At 33.9% G+C, this 17,686-nt stretch overlaps 1 protein-coding gene across 2 annotated transcripts; it reads right to left on the bottom strand.

Annotated features, from left to right (window-relative positions):
* Positions 1-6,734: 6,734 nt before the first annotated feature.
* LOC107909661 (BTB/POZ domain-containing protein At2g13690) lies at positions 6,735-10,017 on the bottom strand. Of its 2 annotated transcripts, XR_005910495.1 has the most exons (5): positions 9,271-10,017; positions 8,877-8,963; positions 8,749-8,805; positions 8,424-8,661; positions 6,735-7,953 (listed from the first exon to the last, which is right to left on the bottom strand). XR_005910495.1 is itself a non-coding variant. In XM_041088950.1 (4 exons), exons 1-4 carry the CDS (start codon positions 9,795-9,797, stop codon positions 8,502-8,504), a joined length of 831 nt encoding a protein of 276 aa, XP_040944884.1. In that variant the 5' UTR covers positions 9,798-10,017; the 3' UTR covers positions 6,735-8,501. The 2 variants fall into 2 exon arrangements, 1 of the variants encoding a protein (XP_040944884.1); XM_041088950.1 differs by having other exon boundaries at positions 6,735-8,661.
* Positions 10,018-17,686: the final 7,669 nt, after the last annotated feature.

Raw genomic sequence — 17,686 nt, 5'->3', positions numbered from 1 at the left:
CTCTATATTGAAACAATTTAATCACAATAATCTTGCAAGTTATGCAAGGCTAATGTATTGTTTAATACCATCACTAATTTAACCCTCTGCTATTTTAGAAGATTAAACATGCACCAATTAAATATTATGTCCATTAATTACAATTTCAATCTGTGTAAATAATTAATTCAATTTTTACCTTACAATTAAAATGCAAGCATAACATAAGTATGGTTTTATTTAATTGAACATTTAATTAGACCTAATAACAACAAAAACACATTTTTAATAATCTAAGCAAACATGATGCAATTAATCTAACACGAAAGGAATTTAAGTAATTTTAATTAATTTAAAAATAACAACACAAATATTCATGTTCATGATCAAAACAAAACTTAAAATAAAGTTTAAGAGAAGGGAACTAGAAGAACAAATTTAGGTGGTTTTTGGAAGCCAGACTAGTGCGCTCCTCTCTTCTTTGCTTGTCCTGCTAATTCAAGGCCTTCACGAACACTTGATTGTTGCTACTCTAAGAGGTGTGCAAGCTCTTTTTCAATAGGGGAAATCAGAAAGGAAGAAGGGAATTGAAAGACAACTAGAATGGAGAAAGAAAGAGAATGTGTGAGAGAGAGATGTGTGAAGTAAGGGATGATTTTTGAGGAAATGAAGGGGGATATTTATACTTGAATTGGCAGATCAAATTAGCTAAAAATAGCAGCTAATACCCCTTTCCATGGCTGGCCCATGATAGTAGGGAGAGGGGTTGAATTGGTTTTGCTATTTTTAGCTTGTGGCTAGATATTAAATGCACAACAAGTGGAGGGTTGAGAACGGATTTCAGAGAATTTTAAGGGTTGTTTTGCAATTATTATAATCAACTTACTTATCTGGTTTGGGCAGCAATTGGGTCGGCATTGGGCTGCTTTTTGGGCTTGTCCCTCTTCCTTCTTTAGTTGCTTAATTCAAGCTATTTTTATCCGCTTCAAGTTGTCTGATTTTTCTTGATCAAAGTCAATTGGACCAATTGATTTAAATAAGTCTGAGAACATGAACTTAATTTCTATAAGGCTAATAAGTTATCATCTTAAGCTCCCAATGTGCCTCGATACTTGAATCATTCAAGGTGATTTCCAAGTTGATTTTTCACCCTTTGTGCAACACTGTCAAAAAATAGCCAAATTATGCAAAATTAATATAAAAATAACTAAAATTCAGAATGAAAAATAATTTAAGCTCAATTTAATTATTTACAATAAAAGCATAAAATTTGACAGAAATTACTTAGAATTTGCATGAATTCATGTTCAAAAGGTGCTAAAAAAAGTCTATATAGTTTTGTGTTTCAAGTAGCACGAGGAGTGAAGCTACAAATCAACAAGTGAAAGGGAAAGGAAGATTTCAAGGTAATCCATTTAGATGACTATGACTTTGGTCTTGGCTTGAACTTCCTTGACAGGAATAAGGTGTGTCTTTTTTCCTGTTGTCGATTGCATTCATATATTTGATGATCCGATATCATGAACTATTGTGTCAGTAAATCGAGACATTAGGGTTGCGACTAAGGTATTTTCGACAACCCAGCTAGTCGAGGATGTTTTCTATGGGAGGAACATTAACTTGGTAGATTGAACTATTGAGGAAGCCCATTTAGATATGTTACTTGGACAGAAAATCGATATAAAGCCTGTTGAGTCATCAGTGGGGCTACCACCTATGAAAGAGGTGGGTTGTGCATTAGATTTTGGGGTTCAAGTGGTGATACAAACTGGACAGTTAAGATGAGTAAATGCTGCGAGTAAGGTACGTCTCAAACACTTTCGTTGTGTTTTTCAATCTTACTTTTTGGCTTCATAAGGACACATGGGCCCTTTCAGAGTTCTGAAGTAGAGAAGCTGAAGGGCTTACAAACCATAGTTAGCAAGAATACTCAAGGTTAACCCAATGTTCAATGTGGGATGCTGAAGTCGATGTGTGCGGATCAAGGGGTTCTCGATCGGGGCAAGTCATAATATGGGCAAGTAAGAGCGACAGGCTCCTGCGAATGAGATTAACCAAAGACAAGTGAAATAGTTCGAGTTAGGAGATGACGGAAGCTGAGGAAAAGGTTCTGAGGAGCGAGACTACCCAATAGTGAGAATAGTCAGGAAAGGGCCAAGATGAATCAAACTAGTGTCATTCCAAGGACACAACAAGGATATTGCGAGAATGATTAGGGAAAACATCATGGGCCGTGGTTCAAAGCCCATGACCAAAGCATAAAGAGCGTCTCACGGAGGTCTACATATTAAATGGGGCTCATTTGACCCACTTTAACTGGTCTGATTCAAAGAACAAGTGACAAAGCAGAAGTGACGAAGCACATCTTCTTGAAGCCTTGGTGGCCTAACGAAGCATTTATTGTAACAACTCGCTTGGTGTAAATCATACTAGTATTCTTCTGGCTTATAATTGAGTTAGCCAGAGTAGTGTTAGGGTGAATTATTAGCTAAGTTTTTGGTTGGCATGTTTCATAAATTCTTTAGTGTACCATTAAAAGGTTCGCCTTGGTGGAATTCATCATTTGGAGAACTCTAAGGTTGGCGAACTCTAGGGTTTGACAGACTCTTTTATAATACGATCCGCCAACCCCAAATATTCTAGGCGAACTTGCTAATTTGCAGAGCTGTAGGATTGCCTTATATGGAAACGATAGCTTGGTGGGCATCATTAGAGTTCAGTTTAGACCAAGTTGGAATTGAATTAGAGTATTGTAGGTGAAAACTTGATATGTTTAGGTAACCGAATGACCTGTTTAGTTGGTTACCTAATTGTCCAAGAAATGTTTTTACCAGATCAACGTTTGGGAGGAACTAAATAGGAAGCTCAATGAAAGGAGCAGTTCCTGCTTGAGAACGTTACATGGCTTGCACGAGAGCCCCTGATCCGAACTGGTACTATTCGAGAAAATCAAAGCAAACCATGGGGGATTGACCCTAGCTATAGATAAAAGAAGGACTTTGATAGATGGAATAAGGCACTCAGACATCAAAAAGCGGGCTACTTTACTATGAATGGTAACATATGAGTTGAAACTAATGTGATAGGTGTTAATTACCAAAAATGACTCGACCACTAACTTAGTCTCGCGGGACTTCTAAGACAAGTCCCAAGATAGATGTGAAGAATATTTGAAACCATTCTTAAACCATTACACGGATTCCAACTCAACTGCCCATAATATGGTAAGAACAAAATGAAAAGGAAAAAAAATGATTCTATGCATAGACATGAAAGCTCTATGGATAGAAGCATTCTAGCCTATTTTGATTTAGAGAGGATTCCCTCGTCTGAGAACTGCCATTCATGCGCTATTCATCCCCACTAAAAAGAGCGATTGATAATCCTGATAACCTAATCCCCCTTTTTTAACCAACACCATTTTCCACATTGTTTGGGTCAAAGCCAAAAATATGATGAATAGAAGGAAAAGAGATTAGAAGGATACGCGGACGACTTTACTATAGTTTAGGTCAGATGTTTCCGTGAGCAGTAAATAGCGGATCCCCTTTATTTTGGGAATGTTGGTGGCCGCTTGTGAATTCTTTCAAGGAAAGGGCAGCTTGATTCGACATTGTTGTTTTCTCTAATCTGGTCGAGGTGGTTTTTGTTTACCAGTGCGTAGGTGGTCTAAGTTCCTATGATTGAATCTTTCTGGCCCTTGTGAACATCTTTTCTTAATGTATTAAAGAAGGCCTTTCTAACCGGTGAAAAGTGGTAGGTGTCCACTAACGAACATTCTTAGCTCAGCTCCGGTAACGTAATTTCGGGAGGAGTCAATAGTTGGACACTGGATCCCTTCAGGCTTGGAGAACCTGTGACGTTGGGTCGAGGTTTGGTGAACCAACTGGTTGCTCCTCTAGTTGAAGTATCGGGCCCCTTTTCGTTGCCTAAGTTACACCTTCGAATTACCCCTAGAAAGGAATTTTTCTATTGGTCACGGTTAATTCCCGCCTTGTGTGCTAGCCCAGTACCAAATTATCTGCGATATGTGAAAATATGAAAAGAAACTTTATTTGTGATACCTTTGGTAGGGCAAAGTTATTGCAAACCAAACTGACAGATCACAGCCCAACATTGTGGGAGAACACGTGTTCAATATGACAAGTAATATAAATAAAGATATGCAATTCTGATTTATGAATTATTGGGCTGAGACTATCAAAAGGTTGGGTCATTGGTAAATACATATGATTGAGAGAAGTATGTATCAATTACTGGCACATGTCTACAGAGGATACTACGTACTATATTTGTGATGTGTGCGTCAGTGATCTGTACTAGCATATTAGCGTAGTGTTACGGTTGGGCGGAGTTTGAAAAATGACTTTATCTTTGATTTGATCAGGGGTAACTAATAATTATGTTGTGTTTTTTAGAAACTCACTAAGTTCAAATGAACTTACACCGTTACCTTTCTTTCTCAAGCAGTTGAGTATTAAAAGAAGATCCTTAGAAGGGGGATTGTGCCAGAGTTGCGACTATAAATGAGTCACTTATCTGTTTTGTATCACGCATGATTGTTCCGTGAAGGGCGTATTTACATGTTTTGTGCTTAATTTGTGTTTTCGCTTCATGAATATATTGTTTTGTCTTATAAAGTGTAATTGACCTTGTTTATATATATATTTATGGTCACCAAATTCCCCTGATTTTGAAATTTTCAAAATTTTATTTTCCTAACAGTATTCGCCTTTGATGGCAGAGCCTAATTTATGAGTAATTTATTAATTCTTATTACTCTCCTTAAAGATGTAATACCAAACTAGAAAGGATTAACAGTTGTAACGTAAAGGGAGATCATTATAACTGTTTTTCTCAAACTTCAAAAAAAGTCCAAGGCTTTAAATCTGTTAGTAACGCCCCAGTTCGTTGGGCGAATTGTTGGTTTCTTGGTATACGCCATGTCTTTCTAATGGGCTAATGGGTGTTACAAGTTTTTAGTATCAGAGCCTAGGTTTAGCTGATTCTCAAAAAATTGAAGGTTAAGCCACGCACGCGATGGAAGATATATCTTTGCCTTAATCCTTGTGGTTTTGATTTATTTAAGTTTTGTTATAGTTTAAAAAGATGTCTGAAAGCTCAAGAGAAGCAACAAGAGAAGAGATTGAGAGTCATGTGCCACTAGCGCAAGGATAAGGTCTTGCAACTGATTCGGGCGTGGCCGAAAATACTTTCTGTACTGCTTTCGTCACAATGATGAGTCATGTCACACTACAAATTTGGATAACCCGAATTTTAGGCACGTAGATAAAAAGATGTCTGTTTTGGTGCACTACAGAAGTTAGTTTGCCAAATTATAGCTTCTAGCGAATTAATTTTTTGGGCAAATTAAGTATCCGCCCAGGGAAGTATATCAGGATTTAGTCTTTGATGTGTTCTCGGTTAAAAGAAAGAGTTCGATAAAAAGGGGAAAATTAAGCATTGTATAGGTAACTACCAAAGGTATATTACACCTAGTTTATTTAAATACTGTGAATGGCAAGTCTCAGTAACTAGATCTTGTTATAAACCAGCTAAAATGATTGGAAAAATGACATATGGAAAAGACTTTCCTTTATGTTTCCTTCAAATTTTGTAGGCCATTATGAATGGCATATTCTAAAATTTCAATACACTTGTCAAGTTCCACTAAACAGAAATGGATTATATATATGTGTGAGAAAAGTTTGTGAGAGGTTTCCTCTTTCTTTAGAGTAATTCTTTACTTCTTTCATTTTCATTAGGTATTAAAGGTTATTTTTGGTTGCTTTTCTTATGTGATCTAGAAGCTAAGGATTCTTGGATAATGTAAAGGTGTTCCATCTCTTGTGTTGTTGCTGATTCAAATTGGATGTCTGAGTCTGAAGCTAGTAGCTGCAGTAAGTGAATCCCAGGTAAGTCCCTAATATCAACTCCTCTAAGTCCATTTAGAATAATCTCTTATGAATGATGTTCTAGAAATAGTGAATGAGTATATGAATGATCGTTAAAAATAAATATGTATTCTTGAAATAGGTCTTTGTGAGTTTGGAGTATAATGAATTGTGTGTAAAGGTGTATGCAATTATATTGAGTACCTAAGTGTATGTGTCTGTAATGTAGACTCACTACAACAAAATAAACTTTTAGCGGCGTTTTTTTAGGCCTTTAGCGACGCTTTTAAGAGCCGCTAAAAGTATTAGTAGCACTTTCACAAGTGCCACAAAAAGTGCCACTATAGACAACGCCGCTAAATTTAGCGGCGTTTATGTGAAAAAAAAACGCGACTAAAGACCATGACCTTTAGCGGGGCTTGTCACAAACGCCGCTGCAAAACATAACTTTTAGCGACACTTTTGTCACAAACACCGCTATAAAACAAACCTTTAGCGACGCTTCTCGCAAAAACGCCGCTAAAAACATAACATTTAAAAAAAACATTTTAATCAAATAATATTTATTTTTATGATAAATATTATATTATGTTTTATTTTTTAAAATTTGAACTTTAAATATACTTTTAAGGATAAATAAAAAGCATTATTTAAATTAAATTTTCTATGAAAATTTTAACTTTAAAACTAAATATAAAAATTAATGAATTTAGTTTTAGAATTTAAAATAGTAAATTAATAACACAATTAACATCGAAAAGTTAGAACTCAAGTTGTCGTAAATATTAAAGTAAAAATAAAAATTTAGAATCAAAACTAAAAGAAATAATATATATGAGAAACAGACTGACTAGTTAAACCTACCTATGACTATACACATTGCAAGGTAATAAAAAATACAATGCATTTTCTTAATCAAGTAAATCTTGGTAATAAAAGATATAATACATTTACTTAATCAAGGAAATCTTGTAATGAACTCAAAGCAATGAGCCTTAGAGAAAAAATTTTGAGCATGGCTTCGAATTTGAACTGTAGATTTAGTGCCTACATGCTCATATTGGTAGGCCCCATTCTCTTTACATAACAACAACAGCTGTAATGGCAAAAACAAAACAAAACAAAACATGCTGACTTGAACAACAATGCAGCGTAATTAACAAGAATTAGACAACTTACTGGATGTAAGTTAATGCAAATTAGAAGAAAATAAAATAACCATGAATGATAAGGGTAACAAATTTTAGGGTAAATATTAAAGTTTTGCATTGCACCCTTCTAGAGCTCTCTCATGCTGCGTGTAATATTTTGGTTCATATTTTAAATTCAATTGTATTATGCTGTTGTCTTTATAGAATTGAGAAATACTAACATGCAATGTAACATTCATAATAGAGTTATGAAGCCATGTCCTACCAGAAAACAAGAATATATCCTTCCAATTGTCGGAAAGGATAAGTCTCAACATAATACTATAGTACTGAGTTGCATGCGAGTATACAGTTTGCGCACTTTCAAAAGGCATTGACTAGTTGCATATGAACATAAATAGCAAAATTAATCAAGCACTTTCAAGGGACATCATTCTAGCAGTTCTTTAAAGAAATGGATTTCAATCCAGAATTCAGAAGTTCTGTAACTACCTTAGCAGACAGATGGAAAAATATTACTTATTTTAGAGATCAGACTACCTCTTAAGTGGAATAACTTTCTGTAAACTTTAACCTTGTGAACTTTTTTATTAATATATTTCTTCTAATACTTCTTAGAGATAATCATAGTCAAGAGATTCAACCATTATGATTCAATGGATGGTTAATACAATACCAAACAAAGACAATGCATCTAATTTAATAAGCTAAGCAGTGCTCATGAACAAAGCAAAGAAGAATTATATTCACCTCAAAAACTTCCATGTGGAAGTATGAATTAATTTAATTTATCGCTACTTTTGCAGGGGCTGTCAAAGCTCTTTGAACGACCAAAATAGCATTATAAACATTATCTGCTTTCATACGCTTTGCACAGTTTCTTACCATAGGAACACCAACCTTTACTTCGCAGGAAAGAAGACATAAATCTAGAGACAGAAATACCATCAGTACATCAACATTGAAGTTATAAAATTATTTGTAACAAAAAAGTTAAGAAAAGGGAGTTGCTCTATATTTCTAATATTAGAGTTAAAAGTAATGACCCATTCTAACTATGCAATCTTTTACAACAAGAAAGTGCAAACTCATACAGACTGTTTAAAGAATTATAAACATTTCAAAAATTTGAAAGATGGGCTTCTGATTTATAAACTGATAATTCTGAAATAACTGCACAGCTTGCTAATTTGATACGCTTATTACCTTGTATTTGAAACAAAAATGAGGAATCCCAACACCAAGGGCTAAGAAATTTTATCAATATTGAAATAAATAAATAAATTTCAGCATAAACACATGCAAAAAAAAATGTTAAGTCTCGATAGAAAAACCTGAAAAAGAAAATATAAATAGAAGTAAAAAAAATATATAGAATGGGATAAATTTTAGTTCTTACCAGTTAATATTGCTTGAAAGCTATTGAACAAGACTGAGAAGACAAGAAGATCTGAGAGAGATGATATAACTTGTGCAACTAGTTCATCACTTGTAAACAAGTAGGAAATTTGATGCAACACCCTAAACACAATATAAAGAATACCATTCCAATGCATATTGATTCACTCATTATTGTTTTTATTGCAAATTTCAATGGTTTTGCATTTCCTCTTCCTAATTCGTTGGCAACCCGAACTCTGCAAAAACACACCATTTATATGATAAATGAGGTTAAAGGGAAAAAATATTTGAATTAACAGTATATAGAGAAAGAAAGAAATTACATTGCTGCACCAAATAAGCCTACGCAGATCATAAATTCCCATGTATTGAAATTGAGGCTGCAGAGAAATTTGATTACTTAGAATAATATTGGAACAAAAAAAACCCAAAAATGAAAGAATTAAGTTACCAGATGGAGAATGCATCAATGGCAATGGTCGCATTTTTCACATATCCAGCAAGCAACACAAGAATGGCAGTGTACCACAACTCTAAGCTGTTAATTCCAAATCAGTCATTTTCTGATATCATGTCAAGTATATCCTAAAAGCAGTAACAATGTGAGAAAGCATCATAGTACGTTACCAAATCATCATAGTACTCTACTTGACAAAGGCATCCTTGTGAGCATAAAGATTGTTTGGCAGAATATAGGATACAAGTTTCCTCTTACAACAATTCCATATAGATTCCACATTATTAATCCCTTCCACATATTTATGAATCTTTCATGCTCTACACTAATGCTAATTTCACACACAAAATGGGCACCAAAAGATTAAAAGAATATTACTTGGAGTTACCTAGATTCAACAGCATGTGTTTCAGAGCCCCTAAGAAAAGATCTGCGCCACCAAATCTGGAAGGCCTTGCTCAGATTTGGACATTCACTGCCATTCCTCGAGAAACATCGGAACCACTCCATAAACAGAACATACTGTTGCTTCAAAGGAAGTGTAAGGAGGGTCTGACCCATTGCTTCCTCCAATGCCTTCATGTCAAGTCCCTTTTTACATCTTTGCAGCCAACCAAAATCCAATAGCATTGGCCCAAACCATGCTTGAAGAAGCCCTGACCTGGCTTCTGAGCAGCAATGCAGCTTTCTTGTACCCATTGCGATGAATAAAATTACTGAAACGCGGCTTAGCTCATACCTAACCATGAGAGATGCTCTTTTATGAAGTTTTAGCAAATTTTCTTGATTTACCCACAGATCCACAAACTCCTCGGCCATTTGTCTATCAAGCAAGATCTCCAGCAGAAAATTGATGTTATCCACCTGTTTGGAGATGCGTGCAATCAGAGGCTTACTCATCTCCTTTTTGGTCATTCTTTCATGGGGAATAGCATCAGAAGAATAGGGTGTTTTTTTTTATGATTATAAGCCATCAATCAGCTTGCTTAAAGTGATTCCAGAACTATATACGTACATATATTTACATCAGCATTATTGTCTTCATAGTAATTTATGCAAAAAATTCCAAAGTCATGAAGAATTAAAACAGAAAGGCAAGTAGATGGAAATAAATGATTGAGAAGAAGTTGAGAAAACTTTACCTTGGGTATGTTGAAGGAAAGAAGGAGGCTTCAGAGTCACATGAGAAATAGATAAAGATGGTGTTAGGATTGTCCCGATTAAGCAACAAACAAGTAAAATAGTAGAAGAAATTGAGAAGATGAACACACAAATTTAACGTGGAAAAACCCCTCCAAAGAGGATAAAAAACCACGGGTAAAGATAATTTTACTATAATGGCAAAAGAATGAAGAGTACAAAAGATGGAGATAAAACTAAACCCCGAAAACCCGAAAACAAAGAACCCTCAAAACGTAAATACAAAATTCTCTGAATGTGTTATGAGTTCTAATCTAATGAGTGTTTTTACTAAGGTTGTAAAAGAGCCTATTTATAGGCTAAATTCATAAGTCAAATAATAATAAAATAATCTAAACTAATCAGTGTTTGAATGAAACAAATAAACAGAGTTTAACTAAAAGATTATTTCTCAAATTTGACTGAAAATAGGAGTCATACTTAACAAATCTCCACCTTGACTCATATTTCCACAATGCCATCTTTGCCAAACCCCGCCACGAGCCTATCTTGAACTATGCAGGGAATTAACTGGGTCGAATCTGTGCTTAGAAACTGGAAGACTTCTAGCCTTCGACTTATACACTGCCAAATCAAAACTAACCCGGGTCTGATTTTCACGAACACAGTGCCCTAACTTTTCAAAACCTGCATCTAAAAGAGAACCTCTCTTCAACGAAACGGTCATACATTTTTCCCTCCTATGACCAAGTTGCCTCCCCTCCAAACGAGTTGACTTCGACTCTGTAACGGACGAGGGACGCCCGATTTCATTGATCACTGTAGAACCTTCCAGAATATAAAGACTGCCAGTTCTTTAACCTTTTAACAAAACGAGAGCTCCACGAGATACTTTAATGCCGCTTGACTCGATGTTGATTCTGCATCCTTTCAAATCTAAAATACTCAAGGAGATGAGATTCTTTCGTAAATCAGGTACATACCTGACATCTGAGAGTGTCCTAATCGTCCCATCGTGTATCCTAATTTTAACAGTACCAATACCAATTACCTTACTAGATGAATCGTTTCCCATGCGCACAACTCCACCTTCAACCGAACTGTATGTAGAGAACCATTCTCTATTGGGACACATGTGGAAAGAACATCCCGAATCTAGGATCCACTCGGACGTGAGCTTGGAGTTATCGCTCGTTGACACTAACAAGAAATTATCACCGCTTTCATCGATCAAATTAGCACCAGCTACATCTTCCTCGTTACTCTCAGCAGCTTTTTTATTTCGCAGTTTATAACAATCTGCTTTAATGTGACCTAACTTTTTACAATAGCGACACCTTTTGTCTCTTTTCTTTGATGCTATCAAAACGGGAGCTTGCCTATCTGCCTTGCTATCCAAATGAATCTCATTGTCGAGTTTGTCTCTACTCAACAAATGACTCTTTACATCTTCGAACGAGAGTTTGTCTCTGCCATAAATCAGGGTCTCCCTGAAAGACTTGTATGAAGGAGGTAAAGAGCACAATAATAGCATAGCTTGATCTTCATTATCAATATGAACCTCAACGTTCTTTAAATCATTTAAAAGAGTAATGAATTGACTGATGTGATCTCTAAGAAGCTCACCTTCGTTCATGTGTAACATAAATAGACGTTGTTTTAACACTAAACGGTTAGCCAAAGACTTAGTCGCATAAAGAGTTTCTTACCTTTTCCACAAGGCGGATGAGGTCTTCTCCATCAATACCTCCTGTAATACTGTATTCGCGAGGCACAACTGGATTACAGACAAGGCCTTTTCATCAAGCTCTTCCTATTCTGTTTTATTTAGATTCTCAGGCTTTTTCCCGGTAACAACCTTTTTCAAACCGGATTGAACTAGAATTGCCATCATCTGAACTTGCCACAGATTGAAATTTGTCTCAGCATCGAACTTCTCAATTTCAAACATTGTTATTGCCATATCTGAATAGACTGATCTTTGAACTAGCTCTGATACCACTTGTTAGGATCGTCTCGATTAAGCAACAAACAAGTAAAATAGTAGAAGAAATTGAGAAGATGAACACACAAATTAAACGTGGAAAAACCCCTCCAAAGAGAATAAAAAACCACGGGCAAAGATAATTTTACTATAATGGCAAAAGAATGAAGAGTGCAAAAGATAGAGATAAAACTAAACCCCGAAAACCCAAAAACAAAGAACCCTCAAAACGTAAACACAAAATTCTTTGAATGTGTTATGAGTTCTAATCTAATGGGTGTTTTTACTAAGGTTGTAAAAGAGCCTATTTATAGGCTAAATTCATATGTCAAATAATAATAAAATAATCTAAACTAATCAGTGTTTGACTGAAACAAATAAACAGAGTTTAACTAAAAGATTATTTCTCAAATTTGACTGAAAATAGGAGTCATACTTAACATATGGCTTTTGCGTAATGAAACATGTATGTTAGGTGTTGAAATTAAAAAAAAAAAAAAGAGGGGAAGATGATGATGAAGATGATGGTGGCAGAGAGAAACACTTAAAAGCGTGTTTTGAGGATACCAATTTTAGGGGGAAAAATTAGGGTTTCAGGGAGAAATTTTGAGATAAAACGTCATTTTTAAAAGTGAAATGATTTTTTTGCGTCATTTAAAAAAAGAAAGAAAGAGGGGAAAATGATGATAAAAACGTCGTTATTGCTAATTTTTTGCGGCGTTTATATAAAAAACGCCGCAAAAAATCATTTTATTTTTAACAAATCTACTAAAAATTATTAGTTAAGTAATTTTATAAAACATTTATTATTACTATTTTTTATAAATTGATTTTTTATTAAAAAAAACAAGTACTCTCAAAATAAATAGTTTATATTTTAATAAGAAAACAAATGATAAAATGACTGTAATTAATTATTAAGTTAGAATTATCCAATGTAAGCAATTAATCTCTCACATATCAAATTTCTATTAAAGATTGAGACGTTAATCATTATTTTAAATTATTCTTTTTCGATCTAATCTCCATTTTATTAAAGATATTTTTTTCTAATTAAAATATAATTACTATTATTTTGCTAGATGTTCGATGTGGAATGATTTTAGTACTTGTATTTCATTTTTATTTGTTATAATTTCGTCCTATCCAAAATAGATAGTTACCTATCCACATCAATATGTTACTTTTATTTATTTATTTATCAATGTTTTTTTTAAATCTAATATTTAAATATATCAAATGGTTTAGATTAAATTTTTAAATATAAAAGCATTAATTGATTGTATAAAAATTCATCATTTAACAAATCTCAAGTAAACCTTAAATCATAAACTATTTAATATATATATATAAAGTTTATCTATTATCTCTTAAATAATTTAAACTATAATCATAATGTTAATATATTAAAATTAAAATTATCTCTTTTACAATTACATAAGAAATTATTTAATACATAAATTAAAAATACTAATTAATCTAAACCCTAAACCCCTAAACCCTGTCCCTTAAACCCTAAATCAAAAAACATAAACCCTAAACCCTTAGCCCCTAACCCCTAACCCCTAAACCTTAAACCCCAACCCTTAAACCATAAACCATAAACCGTAATCCCTAAACCCATTATTAGTTAAGTGATTTTATAAAACATTTATTATTACTATTTTGTATAAATTGGATTTTTATAAATAAAAAACTAATTAAGTACTCTCAAAATAAATATCGTATATTTTAATAACAAAACAAATGATTAAATGGTTGTAATTAATTATTAAGTTAGAATTATCCAATGTAAGCAATCAATCTCTCACATATCAAATTTCTATTAAACGTTAATCATGATTTTATATTATTCTTTTCCGATCTAATCTTCATTTTATTAGAGACATTTCTTTCTAACTAAAATATATCTATTTTGCTAGATGTTTGATGTGGAATGATTTTAATTTTTGTATTTCATTTTTATTTGTTATAAATTGGTCTTATCCAAAATAGATAGTTACCTATCCATATCAATCTGTTGCTTTTATTTATTTATTTATCAATATTTTTTTTAAATCTAATATTTAAATATATCAAATGGTTTAGATTAAATATTTTTAAATACAAAAGCATTAATTAATTGTATAAAATTTCATCATTTAACAAATCTAAAGGAAAAACCTTAAATCCTAAACCATTTAATATATATAAAATTTATATATTATCTCTTAAATAATTTAAACTATAATCATAAATTTAATATATTAAAATTAATATTATCTCTTTTACAATTATATAAGAAATTATTTAATATATAAATTAAAAAACACCAATTAATTTAAACCCTAACCCCAATCTCTTAAACCCTAAATCATAAAACATAAACACTAAACCCATGACCCCTAAACCTCAACCCTTAAACCATAAACCATAATCCCTAAACACATAATCTCTAAACCTTAAAATAGTAACTCTTAAATCTTAAACCCTAAACATAAACCCTAAACTATAATGATAATTAATTTAATATTTTAAAATTAATACTATCTCTAGAGATAGAGCATTAGCGGCGCTTTTTCAAAAAACGCCACTAAATCCCCAAAAACTCAGAAAACAACGTCATTGGGCTTAGGTTTTTTGCGGCGCTTTTCGAAAAACGCCGCTAATGCTCATTTTTAGCGGCATTTCCAAAAAGCGCCGCTAATGCTCGATCTTTAGCGGCGGTTTTTGAAAAGCGGTGCTAATGCTTGATTTTTAGCGGCATTTTTTTATCCAAACGCCACTAAAAATGCCGCTAAAAGCCTATTTTGGTGTAGTAACTGTGAGATGTGACCGTGTTGATTTGTGTGAAGCATGTAATGAAGTATATTTGGGTTAAGAAGATGAACTATTGTACCTAAATCTGTGTATATTGAATATATAATAGATGATTGGAAATTGTTTGGAGGGAATGGGAGTGTCTCTTAATGTGGAGAGGTTGAGTTGGGAGTTTGGTTATCGCGGTGGTATACGATGAAGTCAGTTGGGACAGTAAACATGAATTCTTATATGTAAATTCTGAAGAAAGTCTATGGTCATGACACATTTTAGAAAGTGTAGATGAGCCACAATTATCGACTAGGATTCTTTGCATGTCCTAGGGCAATGATAGGCAAACCTCACGCGATCTGAGTTTAGGCAAATCCATATCACCAACATGGAAGTTATGGGGTGCCTAGGTAGCATTCTGCTAACCTTTATGGCATTATCTGATATGGCCTTTTTGGTATCTAATATGGCATTTGTGGCATTTTTCTATGCTTAGTGGCTTAATCTACATTATGCCTTTATGGCGTAATCTGTATGTCGCTTTTGTGGCGTAATCTGACTAGCCCTAGTGGCGTACTATGGTAAGTTTGAATCAAGAATATGTTCTTTCTGAAACTTTAATATGTGAAGTTTGTGATAAATATGAATAAGTCTTAAACGAAGTATTATTCAACATGTTTAATGAGAGTATTTATTGTGGTTATCTACCAACCTAGTATATGGGCGTATTCAGTACAAGAGTCCGTCAATTCAAGTTACAACTACTATGGTAGAATTTTGAGCTATCTGACATATCTATTTAGAATCATGTATTGTTCTAAACTCTTTTAAAATCTATGATGTTTGATATATTGGAAATCTAGAGTTCATTAAAAAAATCTAGAGAAACTCTCATCTGAATGGTTATGTGTTGGGCTAAATCAGGGTTCAGATTGGATTATGATTCGATTTATCAAGATCAGTAAGGGTATCCACCAAAAGTATGATCAGTTAGTGATATCAAGAATAGTGCTTGCGGTTAATTGTTCAAGAATAACTGTTGAAAGTTGTTTGAAGCGATATGAAAAGTGTGGCATTTGAATGTCAAGACCTAGATCTAGATAAACAATTGAATGAATGGGAATATGGTATGAATGGTAAGTGATGTATAAGTATGATAGTATACAACTAACACTATGAAGGTATTCGCCAAAGACAAATGTGGAAAGTCCAAATATTCACAATGAAGAATTTATCAAGAAAAGCTAGAAGGTAAACTATATTCATAACTCACTAAGTTCCTCTGAACTTATTGGTGTTATATTTATGTTTCAGGTATTGTCGTGTTAGTGTAAGTACTTGAGGAGGCGATGCCAGGAACATGCCAAAATAGCAACAAGTGGGGATACTATCCATATAGTGGGCATATAGGAAGGGTTCATGTTTAGAAATACTATACCCTTAGAGTTTGTCTTTTGTAACTTATGAGTTGTAATAAAATTTTAGCAAGCCCGTTACAATATGATAATTGCAAATACTTTCCTTTGTTCTTTTAGAATGAAGTTTTAATCAATTTAATGAGAAATGTCTTCAGTAAAGAGTCTTTGTCAAAGGTTTTGAGAATTTTGTTAAGTTTTTTGTGTAGTAATGCTTGAAACCCAAACTCAGTGAATCGGGTCAGGTGAGAGTGTTACAAGCCAAATTTTTTACTAGTTCATAGGGATAGCCCAAGCACCCAAACCATAGCAACCTCAACCTAAGGTGGTACAGCCTGTACTTCCTACACCTTTGACACCAGTCGTTAATCGGTTTAAAGGATATTCTGTGATAGAAATCTACAAGCGTGGCGCTAAAGAATTTCCTAGGGATAAAAGTGATGACCCCGTCACAGTAGAATAGTGGCTATCACACGTAGGCAAAGTGATTGCAGAACTAAAATGTACACCAACGAATAGTCTATTATGGAATGTTTCCTTATTGGTAGGAGAAGTGTATCAATGGTGGGAAATGCTAGTAAGTATATCCCTAGAAGAACAGATAGATTGAGAGGTTTTCTTGATGAAGTTCAGATAGAAGTATGTCAACCTGATATATGTTGAAAAGATGAAGAAAGAGTTTTTGTACATCAACCAGAGACGGATGTCGATAATGGAATATGAACGAAAATTCATCAGATTAAGTTGTTATGTGATGGACATGTTTCAGATTGAGAAAGCATTATGTGATAAGTTTGAGTGGGGCTTAAGGGATAAAATCTGTGCCCTGGTAGCAGCATCAAAAGCCTGTAGTCTAGCAGCCATGACAAGTAAAGCTCAAAAAATGGAAACAATTATTCAAAAAAGGAATAAAGGGAAGGATAGTGAAAGAAAGAAAGAAAGAAAGAAGCATTCTCTAGTTCACTACCCTTGACAAATTTCAAGACCAAAAGATAGAAGCTTCTCTACTCTAAGGAAAGATTTTCCACCCTCGAGTTTCTAACGGGAAGGAGGCGTATGATAAACCACCTCAATGGAAAGTACTGGAGGATCCAGGGTGATGAGGGATCCAATATGCAAGCATTGTGGAAGAAATCATCGGGGCAAAAAGGGGCCTGTTTTGTTTGTGTATCAATAGACCATCAAATTTAGGACAGCCCCTTAAAGGTTGATACCGTCTCGAAACAATCCATACGTGGGACTCCAAACGAGTACGTCTTTTAACTACAGAAAAAAGAAGAAGTGTTATTACTTGGTATATAGACCAATTTGGCAGGTAGCGTGATTTTAGTAGTATCCGCTAGGAAGGTTATAGTTAAAGGTGTAGATGCATACTTGACATATATTATGGATTTAATTCAGGTGAGGAAGGATATCAGCCGAGTACAAATTGTGAAGGAGTTCTCTAATGTGTTTCTTGAGGAGCTTCCAAGCAT

The sequence above is a fragment of the Gossypium hirsutum genome, chromosome D02 (assembly GCF_007990345.1).
Source record: "Gossypium hirsutum isolate 1008001.06 chromosome D02, Gossypium_hirsutum_v2.1, whole genome shotgun sequence".
In the NCBI taxonomy this organism is placed as follows: Eukaryota; Viridiplantae; Streptophyta; class Magnoliopsida; order Malvales; family Malvaceae; genus Gossypium; species Gossypium hirsutum.
The sequence above is the reverse complement of the archived record's forward strand: the minus strand, read 5'-3'. Positions and strand labels throughout refer to the sequence as shown.